This window comes from Xiphias gladius, chromosome 8, assembly GCF_016859285.1.
Source record: "Xiphias gladius isolate SHS-SW01 ecotype Sanya breed wild chromosome 8, ASM1685928v1, whole genome shotgun sequence".
NCBI classification, from domain to species: domain Eukaryota; kingdom Metazoa; phylum Chordata; class Actinopteri; order Istiophoriformes; family Xiphiidae; genus Xiphias; species Xiphias gladius.
The window spans coordinates 5720869-5734856 of NC_053407.1; the positions used below are offsets into that span (position 1 = coordinate 5720869).

General features: G+C 40.6%; 1 protein-coding gene across 1 annotated transcript in view; it reads right to left on the reverse strand.

Moving 5' to 3' along the window:
• The window catches only part of LOC120792829 (homeodomain-interacting protein kinase 3-like), a 40067-nt gene that overhangs the window by 10817 nt on the left and 15262 nt on the right, over window positions 1-13988 (reverse strand). The window contains exons 5-15 of the mRNA XM_040132197.1: window positions 6624-6743; window positions 5939-6025; window positions 5440-5624; window positions 5076-5241; window positions 4295-4418; window positions 3981-4075; window positions 3402-3556; window positions 2779-2940; window positions 2325-2690; window positions 1973-2134; window positions 1607-1881 (exon numbers count right to left, since the gene is read on the reverse strand). Of these exons, the coding sequence (XP_039988131.1) occupies window positions 1607-1881; window positions 1973-2134; window positions 2325-2690; window positions 2779-2940; window positions 3402-3556; window positions 3981-4075; window positions 4295-4418; window positions 5076-5241; window positions 5440-5624; window positions 5939-6025; window positions 6624-6743 (1897 nt within the window). The remainder of the gene's footprint in view (window positions 1-1606; window positions 1882-1972; window positions 2135-2324; window positions 2691-2778; window positions 2941-3401; window positions 3557-3980; window positions 4076-4294; window positions 4419-5075; window positions 5242-5439; window positions 5625-5938; window positions 6026-6623; window positions 6744-13988) is intronic.

A 13988-nucleotide genomic window follows, 5' to 3' on the forward strand; every position in this document is an offset into this window, starting at 1 on the left:
AACAATTTTAATAAAAATTTTATAGTATAACCTTCATGAATAGAGGATTTAATGCATTTATTTATTGTATTAGACTGCATTAGTTTAAATTAGGTTTACCTAATAAACTGCCAACTGAGTGTATATTTGTACTTATCAGTTGTATGGAATTTATTGGCTGCTTTCAGTGCGGTTTTCACCTGGGAAAAATACCAATGCATGCTACCAATGCTGGTAGCATAAAGATGTTCTTTATTTTAATAGTTTTCTCATGTATCATTATATATCACATTTTATTAGTGTTAGCGGATAATTACCCGTTGTATTGATAATTTAAACTTGCACTAGTTCTGCTCAAGCACACATAGCTCTCTCCTTCTTTTAGAGACTCTCTCACTAATCCCACTGCTGTTTATACGCTATTCAGATCTGCTACTTACTTTAGCTTGGCAGTTAGCGATGGCTTCTCTTTCTCCCTCTCACTCTCCTGCTCTCTCTTGCTGTGTGTATTTTGGCAAACACGTTTCTCTGTGCTTGTCTTTGCCTGCAGCCTTCAGTGTTGATAACTTATTACTCATGACATGTAACCAATCAGATACTGCTGTGGGCGGGACATTGCTCAAGACCACAGAGTGGTGACTACACAGAGAGAAGCAGCTGCATCAGAGCATATTTTAAAATTAATTAGTTAATAATTTTATCTGCAATCAGATTTAAAAGGAAAAAAAAAAGATTCTGATAATCGTAAAAATGCTGAATATCCGCTCCGATAATATAAAAAGGGCTTTTAGATACTTAAGCAGTTATTTAGATATTCTTTTGAAGGGTTGGGGTTATGGGATTAACAAGGAAAAATACTGGATGATTTCACTGAATGCTCAAAATCCACCATTAGCCATAGTGATTCAGATGAGGACAGCCTCCATCACTTTACTCTTTTTGCCAAGCATCCAAATTAACAAAAGTTAATTTAACTTTTGTTAATTTGGTTAATATAACAATATTAATATAACTGGTTCACTGAAGTTTTCACTAGAGGTTGACAAATTTCTAACGATGTACACATATTTAAAAAACACTGTATATCTTAACTGTGCATGGGTAAAAGGTGAGGAACGACCACACTTGCTCTGCTGTCCATAGATTTTTCTCTTTCATCCTTGGAAACTTTCCTTGAAGAAAGCTGCTGCTTTGATCAAGGGAAAGCCATAAAAGAATAAATCACAGGAAATGTGAGCATTGCCTGCTATGGATGCATCTCTGAGGTATTAGACTGCAGTGGCCATTTCTTTGTTGGTGTCTCTTGATCACCTGCTAAAGCCTCTATGACCAACTAGGGGGCAGTAAGCCCCTAGTGCTTCCATATGACCTGCAAAGCAGACACTGCCAAAGCATAGGTGACAGACCACATGCAAGGTTGCAAGAGGTGGCACATTTAAGGCACTAAAATTCTCTGAGTGTTAGTGCACAAACAGTAAAAGGTTAAAATTCAATACAACACATTCCTTAAATGTCAGTACGCTATATAAGATAAATAAGAGCTAATCAATAAACAAGTATAAGCATTAGAGTTCATAAGGTACACACATGCACATGAATTTCTTGGAAAATAAATATTTCTACTGACTCGTTCTGTGGACACGCTCCTCTCTTCGCTGACTGTTGCTTATCTGCACTCTCATTGGTGGAACCACCATTGTCCTGACACCACGGGGACTCCTTCCCTGCACAGCAGGGGAAGGCAGTGGTGCTACCACAGAAGCCAAACGTGGGCGGTTGCTGTGGTTACTGTTGTCAAGGTAACGGTATTGGCTATTGCCATGTGGGGAGGTTGATGTGTCGGACGTGGGGGAACCTTCCACTGTGTCACAACCACTCTCATGGCCGTCATCCTCAGATATGCTGAATACAGAAAGAGAAAAAAACTGACTGGAACTAGAGTTTATTTCTCTTTGTTACTTGGACACAGGGATACACATCCACAAATGACTACCTGTTGTGCCTCTTGCATGGTGAGACAGAGGGGCTGGACTGAAGTGAGTTGGAGGCAAAAGAATTGGTGCTGAGGCTGCTGTCAGGGCTGCTGAGGGAACACACTCTCTCCATGGACACACTGGTGTCTCTGCATGCCTCACACACACACTCCTCTTTACACCTACGGGAAGAAAAGTGTAGGTTAGCGTTTTTAAAGCTCAAACCAAGTTCACAATCTGTATTCCAGATTTTTCTTAAAGCAGACACTGCCTGTTACAAAGGCACATTCGGCTACTGAAAACTAACAGATACTGATTATAATCAATCTAACAGATTGATTATAATCAATATAAATTGTCTTTGTTACTCACTCGCTCAGACGGCACCTCTGGGGGTCTTCATCTTCATCCTCTCCGTCACTCAGGTCACTGCGAATACTGATCACACTGGGAGCAGGGCTTGGTGTGTCACCCATCAGAACTGCCACATCTCGCTGTTGTTGAATGGACAGGTCCCGCTGTCTGTTACCATTTGGCACCACCTCTTTGAAACATCTCACTTCCTCTTCCGCATCATCTTTTACCTCATTGATGTTTTGAACTTCCAGTTGCCTGGTTTCCACCAGAGGCACCTCCCTCTGAGGCTGCTCCCTTCCTTGCACTGCCTGTCCAACAACATCAGCCATCTTTGGGGTCCGACACACTGATATGTGGATGTTACTGGAGTAGGACACGTTCCTTTTAGCACAACAGTTGATATTTTAAATATAAATAAAATGGCAGAGCTGTTTAACTTTAAAGACGTGACTAAGATGCAGAATCTCACCTGTTGTGACTGTGTCTGTTCCTTTTATTGGCTGGCTGGGGCCACACAACATGAGCTATACCAATGTTGATTGGCTGATGGGCAGAGAGGGCTGGCATCTGATTAGTCAGGAGAGGCTGTTGAATCACTGAACTGTAGTGGTTGCTGTGGGGAAGCACTTTCCTGTTAAATAAAATAAAAAGTAAAACATGGTGGTAGAGAAACATAATTCCACATACTTTGAGTAAAAATCTGTGATATCAATACATTATATTCTATACTCTGATGAAAGCAAACAAAACTAACAATTCATAACAAGAATTATAAAATCACATCACAAACAATACTTTATATGTGATGTACAGATTCCTCTTCATGCACATGTGCAAATGGAAAAACCCTGTTAGAAACCTGGTTAAGGTTACATGGATCAGAAACTGTGATGTGTTTCTCCAGCAGGAGTCCAGCTGTTATAGCCATTTTTTTGTTTACATTAAATCATGTTACAGCAGAGAGCTAGCAGTAACCCAGTTACTTTAGTGGATGTATACACACTGAATGCAACAAAAAACATTTTTGACTAGTGGAAGTATTGAAATAGGGAATTTCCCTAGTTTGCATATCTCAAGAGTTTGGTAACTCACCCCCAGTCGCTGATCCTTTGTGGGCCCACTGTGGTGTCGTTGGCTAGGGAGGATGGCGGTGGTGGAGGGGGGTGAGAGGGAGGAGGACCCACTGGAGTCATCTGCTGCCAGGCTGCTGGGACAAGGAGCTGCTGCCCCCGGCTTGACCAGGCCTGCTACAGGGAGAGAGTAGGAAAATAAGGGATGATGTGTGATCATCCCATGAGCTCCGTCAGTATGATCTCTACCAGATCTCCCAAACCTGGGCCTGACACCGGGGTCGGAAGATGTGTTGGGGATTCTAAATCTTGCTCAGGGATACATCGGCAGAGTGGCAACAGCATCCCAGACTAGGACTGTGTAGTGGAGATAGACCTTCCTACACTACACAGTCCCTATTGGTCCAAAGTTTGGCTTTAAAGTGCCTCTGTCACTGCATCTCAAAAAATTTCTACTTATTGTCACTGTTGCATGCACATGCAGGATAACAGTTTGTGTGGTGTCCTGCAAAATACTGTTAGAAAGAAGGAGATATGTTGTGGGCCTCAGCACAGTGTTACAAAACATCTAGAGAAACCCATGTCTGAATTTGTGTCTTACCTGAGCTATTACACCAGGCCTCACTGGAAGGGGCTGTATAGGAGGGGCCTGAGTTACCATGGGAACAGAATACCCTGCTGGTTGATTAAGGTTACCTTTAAAAGAAATTTTTTTTTAATTTAAAAAAGTTAAAACAAGCCATATGTCATTTGTATAGCTGAAAAAGGCCATGATTAAATTTAAGAGCATCTTGGTGAAGGTATACCACCACTCATTTACAGTAAGGCACTTTATATTTTAACAGATTGGTTGATGTCTTCCAAATCTTTCCGTAAAACATTTTAAATATGAAATCTTTGGTGCAGTCTGAATACCTTGCATGGTGGGAGGACAAAGAAGAAGAGCAGGTGGGAACGAGTCACTGCACCCAAACTGACCATTCCCAGTTGTTAGAGCTATCCCTGGATGCAACACTGAGGGAGCTGACTGGGTTATAGCCTGCATTAGAAGGGAGGAAGTGATGCGAAGACAGCAGAATGGAATAAAAAGAGATGAGGTGGCATGCAGAAAGAGAATACAGAGGACAAAGGGGAAATGCGATAACAGTAGTCATAAGATGGAGTTATAAGAAATGAAGTGAAGCACAAAGAAGAGAGACAAAAACAAAGTAAAGACATGGCAAGAAGATTAGGAGTAACTCTTGAGCACAATGACAGTGTTGTGTCACATGTGACACTGCCAAAGACCATTATTTTGAGATGGTATGTTATAGCACCTTTTCTCCAGAAGAGGGCGACATTAGGTCAATAGTACAGAATCAGGTCATAAAAACATTATGTTACCAAAGATTGGACATATTTATAGTAATTTATTTGTGTTCTCTGTCCTGAAAAAATGGGGTGTCAACAAGGGAATGTGTAGTGGCATAATTTTAACTGAAATAATCTATCCACTGCCATATTGAATGACATGTAATAACTTTAAAACGCTCAATGACACTACTAGTATTTTTAAAAGAACTCACTGTGGTGTCTTTGGTAACACTGATATTAAAGATTACTGATGCACTGACTAAAATGGAAGTAAAACATGCCCTGGTGCAGGAAGACAAAAAAAGTACTAGTGGCAAACACACAGACAACTCCAGTATCTGACCTGAGTGTGGACTGCTATGTTGCTGTAGCCCAGAGGGAGGCCAGAGGAGGCAGTGGGGGCTACAGAGGGTCTTGAGAAATGAATGGTGTTCTGGTTGAGAGCGTCAAAAACTGCATTGGTGGGCTGGCTGTGGCACATGTCCATGATGCGGAAAGATGACTGCACACTGGAGGAGACCAGAGAAGTTGTTGTTGAGTGAGGAGGGAAATGTATGACTGGAGTTCAGACTACACTCACCCATAATGTATTTATGCCTTTCCTTTGTACATTGTTTGTTACTACAGAAAAAAAAAAACAAAACAGAAAAAAACAAGAATGTGCAAGCCAACACAATTTGTGTCAGTGTCAGCTATGGCAACCTTACTGGTTACTATGTGGGTAGTCCAGCAGATGAGTCATATTGAGGAAGGGGTGATTGAGGACACTGGAGGGAACAGTCCTGTCCTCAGCATCGATCAACAGCATACTCTTCAGCAGAGACACAAACTCCCTCCTGTCTGCCTTTTCTGCTTGCACGTCACTGTTATCAGGACTCAATACCAAGTTCACCTGATGGATGAAAGTAGTGAGGCACAAAAAGAGAAAACACTGCCTATGTGAACCACAGAGAGCAACAGTTCATGTCGTAATCAATTAAGAAAATTGAGTGTTTTGCAGCAAAGCCACTAGGTTTCAATATGTCTCTTTGAGACCTAATCATGAAGCGACCATTTTTTTTAAATCACAATAGTGCCTAAACTTGGCCTGAAATTTTTGGATAGCTCTTACATCTCCTTTTTGTTAAGCATGGTTTGCATTTGAATTTTGAAGATGGTTAGTATATCTGTAGCCCTAAACATGAACTGAACTCTGGTTGTACTCACATGTGCTATGTCATCCAGACAGCTGAAGATGTATTTTCTGGCCTCTTTGGATTTAAGTCCTGTCTCTTTCTCATGCTCTTCTGTCGTCTGGAGGAAGAACACAAGTATCAAGGTGAGTATTTAAAGTATGGAGGTGGAGTATGTAAAGACTTTTGTTTAAACATGTCTGTTTGTTGAACCATACCTTTGGATTAGTCACAGTATTAGATAAAATAAATACAGGTAGTGGGAGCAAAGTATTTATGTTCCCATACAAATCTGTGTGGTCAAAATGTTGGGCAGTTGGGGTTTCACCGGGAAGTACATGTACAGATAAATATTAGGTTAAACTCATCTAAAATTTATTTGTAGTCAGCTTTTCTAGGTAGTTTCAACAGTTTCACATTTCCTTGAGCTTTCTTCAGGGTGTGTAAGCTTTGTCCTGTCTTGAAAAGCTTATACAGCTGCTCCCTATTGGGAATGCAGTGCCACTTAAAAAAATTTTCTGACTGTGAGGCTGCGCAGTCTTGTGCTTTTTTTCAGTTCAAATTTCATCTTTCCAGTTTATCTGTGTCCCCACCACCACCGGCACTAGTGATGATCGGTGACAGGAGGATGTGTTCAATGTGTCTGCAAGTCTATAACATGTTTGCATATAGCATGCTTGTTATATGTCTTTATGTTTGTGTGATTTGTGTGTAAGTACTTTTAGTCTCCAGGAGGCATAGGGAGAGTCTGACTCTTTGGAGAAGAAACGACAGGTCTTGGTCCCCTTGTTTAGCAGCTGCTCGGCAGGCAAGCCCTGAGTTTGAGAGATGTACCGGATCTGAGTAGAGAGTGAGAGGAAACACAGAGGCAGAGGATGGGAGAGGGGAAAGGAGAAAATTAGCAAGAAAATTAAAAAACAAACTCAAGTATTGTGGGAAGAATGGGAGAGAAGACATGGTAAAGTGCGGGAGTAGATGAATGATAAAATGAGGAGGAAAGGTGGGAGAGAGAAAAGATAGACAATGGCTTATATCACAACCACTTGGCTGAAAACAAAAATAATTATCTTGAATGTAATTTAATTCTTTTTACCCAATTACTGAAAATACAGCCTTTAGTTATGCTGATGCACTCTAAGCATGTATAATTTTGAACTTTACATCAGCAGCTTATTAGAGTCAAGTTACATTTAGGTACTACTGGTTGACTGATTTGAGTTTTTTAAGGCTGACCTTGAGTTCAGTAACTTCAGGTTTCAGGTGCTATTAGCAGACAGTTTGTGGCTATATGGTCAGGTAATACCATGAAGAGATAAAAGAATATGAACATGTTTTTTTTTTCCAGTTAAGCAGAAGAAAAAGCATCATGGCCAATATTATCGACTGACTGATATTTAAAAAAACAGTGGTTTAATGGTAGCCCAAACCAGCATATGACTATTGAAAAACAAAATCATGCTCTAAGTTATCTACAACAAGTAAACCTATGTTATACTCTGAGACTTTGACTTCGTCATCTAATACAGCATGTTTAATTCCTGCACTTCAACCTTTACTGCTCTACCAAACTGACATGGTTTGAGCACTTCACAGGCCCAAGGCAGATGCAGTAAATAAGCCAAAAACATGGACAGGCGGGTCAGAGATCATTAATATTTGTCAGCAAATTTTAGCACAACTAAGAAATAATGTCATGCACTGAAGATTCACTTTATAATGAAAGAGTTTTTAAATCGCTGCATTGCTTAAGAAAATTTCCTTACTGAATGTGGCCTAAGACACAGCACTTATGAGTAAATGTGTGCTTAACCTAGTATCCTCCAAGCCTCATGTCTTCAATTTTCTTATTTGAACTGAAGAGACAGATTGAAATTTCTCAGTCCATAATGTAAATCTTATGACTACAGCCTGCATCAAACCAATGAAAACATTATTTTTTGGCAATTATTGAGAAGATAATTGTAATCAATTAATCTCCCAATGTTTACATGGACAGTAACAATAAAATCAAGTTATTTAAAAAAATAAAAAATAAAAAAACAACCGTATCTGTCCATCTATCTATATATCTATTTATTTATCTATCTGAATGTATTAAATTCCCATCTGGCTTCCATAGAATGCTTCCTTTATCACCGAACATCCCAGGCAAAGTGTGATTTCACACACAGCTTCACACCACCACAGAACCCTGATGGCTTTTTGTGAACAATAAATCCGTCACAGCAAGGAGAGCCACATTTACTCTCTCTCACACACACACACACACACACAACTCAAACATTCTCACCTGACACAGACAGTACAATCTATTGCACAGGAGAGTTTGTTTTAACTTAAAATATGATACAACTAAACATGAAATTTCATAATATATTTTCACTGGAGGTTCCAAACATGGCTGATGTAAAACTACATGACTACAAACAATTTTTTTTTTGTATCTTGGTAGTTTTTTGGTTCAAGGATTAAGGCCTAACCAGCAAAGTTTGATTTGCAACTTCCAGAACAACTAAAATATATTGGTATGTTTTATGGTATATTCCTATGAAGAGAACTCTCTGTAAATTCCCCAGATAAGTATTGGCTTTTCCAAGAATTCACTCAACTTTCTGGTCTGCCCTGTCTTGATTACCCATCTCAAAATGCTATGATACTCCAGAATTTCCACGACCTATGGAAATTCTACAGCAATAGTTTTTACAGCGTGTGCGCACATGAGCACACGTGCACATGTCTACGGCCCAGAACAAACACATTGACTGGCCAGAACCTGCTGATGGTGCACTGAATGCTCACCACAGTGTGTGTGTGTGCGCACATGTCTACCATCAGGCTTATGTTTATAAATACATTTTGCTGTGTATAGTGGAAATGCAGTGAGCCTTGGCACAGCACTGCATGTTTTTGGGGGATCAATGTGCACGCATGAGTGTGCGAGTGTGTGTCCTGGCATGGCCCAGTGATACAACAGTGCTGTTACTGCTCAGCGAAGCTCTATCAGCCACAATCTCTGACTGATGATTGTTCAAACTGATAGCTGCTGCTGGACGCACAAGTGACACGTCACCAAAAAAACCCTCCAAAAACAGATACGCGCACAGCCATCAAACAGGATCTCACCAAACAAGCCATTAATTATTTAAAAAATGTTAATCAACAAGAATGTTTGGTACTGGCATGTACTATGGAAATGCAGCCAATTTCAAACATTTAGTTTGGCAAAGAAGGCCAAATAACTTAGAGCTTTGGAGAACTTTGTAGATGCCCATAAAAGGGTAAATATCAATTTCCCCCATCTTTGTAAATGGCTAGAGATGACAATACTAGGATATCCAAGTTTTTCCTTTTTCCAAATTTCTGAACTCAGAGTGAAAACATGAAGACCTCGATTCTGGTCTTCACGGAGCTGCCTACAGTCAAAAACAGGGTAATCCTGTGCTGGTCTGTGAATGTGATGTGGGCTTTTTCCCATGCTCCCTCTCCCTCGCCAGGGGACTCCATTTAGAGTCCCAGTAGTGTAGTTTAGACCGTAAAACCCTGTGGGAAGATAATCACACATTGCCAAGAATAATTTCCTGATTTACTCAACCCAGATTAGTATTAGGTGGATTTTATGCTGGATTTGTTGGACGTCAGTCATACAGCAAGTCAGACATCAGGGAGCAACAAGAAAATAAAGGTTTACCTATATAATGATTATACTGCTTTGGCTAGTGGGAAAGCACAGTCCCTAAGAATTCTAAAAATTCAAATCGCGGAAAAATGCAATTTCTTTCTGTTTATTTTTTCCTCTCCTACTGTCTCTCCCTCAGCAAGGGGGATGTAACTTTAGGGTCTCTACTTCCCTTCCTTGAGTGTGCATGTATGTGTGCGCGCACACGAGCGTGAGTGTGTGTAAATGTCTTTCTATGGTTGTGTGGACAAATTTTGGTTTGAAACCATCAATGTGAGGACAGTTTGGCCGGTCCTCACAACTTCAAAGGGCTGTTTGAGGGTTAAGACATGGTTTTAGGTTTATAGGTAGTCAGTTTATGTTTCTGCATACGATTAACACTGAGCCTAAGCCGTAGCCTTCGCAATTGGCCTACACAGTTCTGAGCATTGTTACTTCTACGCTGGTGTTCCTGTGTTGCTCTGCAATTACATTGCCAAAATGCTCATAGGTCGTAAGGTTTCTATGCGACCTTGTTGAGTTTCTTCGTACACTTCACAATGGAAACAAACTGAGTGGATCATATTGGAGTTGGAGCCAATAAATGCCGAACAGTTGCTTTTACCGAAATTACTGCAGCAAGTCATGGGAGATGATGCATACAACAACTGAACCGAATGAAACAAAAGGAGGGTGAATTTTATTTTCTTGTCTGGCCACAGAGAAATAGACGAGGAAATACATTTTAAAACCCTTTTGGACTGCATACTGTTAATACATACACATATACACACACATACACACACATACATATAATATATATAATACACACACTCACATACATATACGCACGCACGCGCATACACACAAGTGCACACACACTCATACGCACGCACGCACCCCTATACACACACACGCACCCCTACACACACACACGCACCCCTACACACACACACACACACACACACACACACACACACACACACACACACACACACACACACACACACACACCCCTACACACACACATACGCACACACACACCCCTACACACACACATACGCACACACACACACCCCTATACATATACATACATACACACACACACATACACACACACACACACACACATAATATATACACACACACAAAGATATGCATACATATACACAGACGCACGCATACACACGTAATACACACACATACATACACACTCTCTGTCAGGTCTGCACAAAGTCAATAATGGATCAAGAAAAAAGTAACAGATTATCATTTTTCTTTTTGAATTTAATTGTAAGAATCTGGTTTGTGTGTATCAAAAATTCCGAAGAGCCAAAAAAAAGGACATTATTAAATTCCACTGTGGACATTAAAGTGGACTTAGTACTTAGCTTAGTACTACCACTTTCGTTCATCAAAAATGCATCTCTTCTTAGACGAAGAGCTGCAGGCGACAGGCTGCACACCTCCAACTTCTCAGCAAGGTAACGAACTCCTTTCAATGTGCCCTGCTGTAGACTCCGACGCAGACTCATGCCGTGTGCAGCATAAAATAAGGTCACAGTTGGCACACAGAATGATGGAAAAATGCAAATTATTTCCTGAATTCTTAATTAAAATTACAATAGTTTCTTTTGTTGCCCCAAGAATTCTGTGACCTGTAGTATTAAACTACATTTGCAGTTACCACCAGTAATTACAGGTGTAGTCAAATCAACCAAGACTGAACTCTTCGAGATTGCAACTTTAATGGGTTATGTCAGGGGTGGGCAAACTTTTTGGCTCAGGGGCCACATTGACTTTTAAAATTTGACAGACGGGCCGGGCCAGCACCAGATGCATACATAAACATAAACATAAAAAAGGCATTACAGTGTTAATACTTAGATTCACTTTTACTGGGAACAGTGTTGTTGATCACCCTTTTTTGCCAGTGCATTGAAGTCTGGTGTTAGTTTTGTTGTGGCAATTCTCAGAACAGATCTGAGGTGTTCATCACTCAACTGGGATCTGTGGGGGGCTTTGTTTGTGTTCATCACACTAAAAGTCTGTTCACACACATACGTAGAGCCAAACACCACCAGCATCCTCTGTGCCAATTTTTGGATGTTTGGAAATTTGGCTGCACTTAATGAAGCATAAAACTCATCCAGTCTAATAGAGTTGAACTACTCCTTTAGAGGGTGTCACATTGGAGATCAATCAGATCCAACTGCAACTCCTGTGGTGCCGTTTCAGGGTCTTGTGTGGAGGGACATGACAAAAGCTGAAGTGACTTGTCAATTTCTCCAAAATCAGAGAACCAACAGCAGAATTCTCCATGCAGTGATTTCCTGTATTTTTTCACGTTGAGGGGCCTCTTTCAGCTTAGCCAGTGTGGGGAAATGAGCGAATGACTTGTTTGACATTTGCTTTGTTTGTGTACATTTCATGCACAAACCCGTCTTTCCCTTGTAGCTTCACGTTCAGCTCATTCATGTGTGTCAGTATGTCCACGACAAAAGCTAAATCACAAAGCCAATCTCTGTCACTCAGCTCAGGAAAATCGTCTGCTTTCTCAAGTAGCTCCAAAAATGAGGTAATCTCCTGTTTGAGCTCCAAAACTCGTTGACGTACTTACCCCAAAATTAACCAGCGGACATTGGAATGGTAAAGCAAATCCTTGTGATTAGCGTCAGTTTCTTCAAAAAACTTAATAAACTGATGATGCTGAAGACCCCTCGCTCGAATAAATTTAATGAGTTCTACAGCTGGCTTCACTATGTGGTCAAGCTGCAATACGGATTTACACAGTGCTTCCTGGTGGATTATGCAGTGTAAGAAAATTACCTCATGCTCAGGGTTGTCCTCTTTCACCCTCTCCTGGATTCTTTTGAGCAACCCGACGTTTTTTCTTGTCAGATTTGGCGATCCATCTGTGGTAACGTTGGCGAGCATACTCCAAAGTGCCTCTTGATTACCCCCGATACGCTGTCATACAAGTCCTGTCCCCGCGTTTTCCCCTTTAGGGATTCCATGGCCAAAAACTCCTCCGCAATCTCAAAATTGTCATTAATCCCTCTGATAAAAATTAAAAGCTGAGCGGTGTCCTTTATGTCATTACTTTCGTCCAGTGCTAAGGAATATAATGTCAATGACTGCTTTTTTGTTTAGCTTGCTAGCTAAGTCTTCGTGAATTAGCTCAACACGGCAGGTCACTGTCCTGCGTGATAAGCTAATTTTTTCAAATTTGTTCTTGCTCTCAGGACACATGATACCTGCTGTCTCTACCATGAACTCTTTGAAAAACTCCGCTTCGGAGAAAGGTTTGCTGGTCTTTGATAATTTGAATGCCAGCAAATAACTTGCTTCGTGCTTGATTCTAGGATGGCAGTTTGCTGGATAAAGGTGTTTTGCTGAGCCTGCAAACTAGCTGCCAACCTCTGAGCGGTAGCCGCCCGTGCTCGCGTTGACTGGTTTTTAGCATAATTGGCATGCTTGGTGGAAAAGTGATGGCTGATGTTGTATTCCCTTAAAACCACAACGGTTTCTTGGCAAATAAGACATATAGCCTTTGACCAGACTTCAGTGAAAAAGTATTTATTTGTCCATTCCTTATTAAACACTCGGCACTCACTGTCGACTATTCTTTTCTTTGGCCCACTCATTGTTGCAGATGGGTTCAGAGCAGTAGCAGAGTAATAACAGAGTGTAGCCCAGGCTCCGCAAAATCAAGTCAATGTATCACTGCACCTAATGCTCGACCTGGTGGAACGCCAGGCATTACAGGACAAAGTCAAATAAATGCACTCATAATTATGTTCTGATTTGATTTGGGCAATTCTGTATAAATAAATAAAAAATAAAAAGATCAACGGGCCAGATGTGGCCTGCGGACCGTAGTTTGACCACCCCTGGGTTAAGTCAAACTAACTAAAGCTGACAAATAAATGTAGTGGTGTGTCAAGTACAATATATCCCTCTGAAATGTAGTGGAGTGTAAGTATAAAGCAATATCAAATGTAAATACTCGAGTAAAGTACAAACAACCCAAAATTGTCCTTTATTATGCAATTGTTCATATTAACAATAAGTGTTTAACAGGAAATGAGAATATTAAATTATGCTATTTTTCAGATTTTAAATAAGTGTATAGAGTAATAGAAACTCACAATATAAATTATACTATTGTTCAGATTTACAGTAAGTGTATAAACAGTAACAGGAAATGACAAAAGATTAAATTATGTTATTGCTCATTTTTACAGCTGCTGCATCTCAAACAGTTTGTCAACTTCGAACATCATTGTCTTGAAAGTATTCTCTGATGCAGTTCCACCCTGCATTCCTCCAACTGGGCAACCTGCTTCTGAAGGCAGTCATCCTGTTCTTTCCTCTTCCTGTGCTCTGCCATCCTTGGGTTGGGGGACAGAGGAGATGGCCCGGTGAT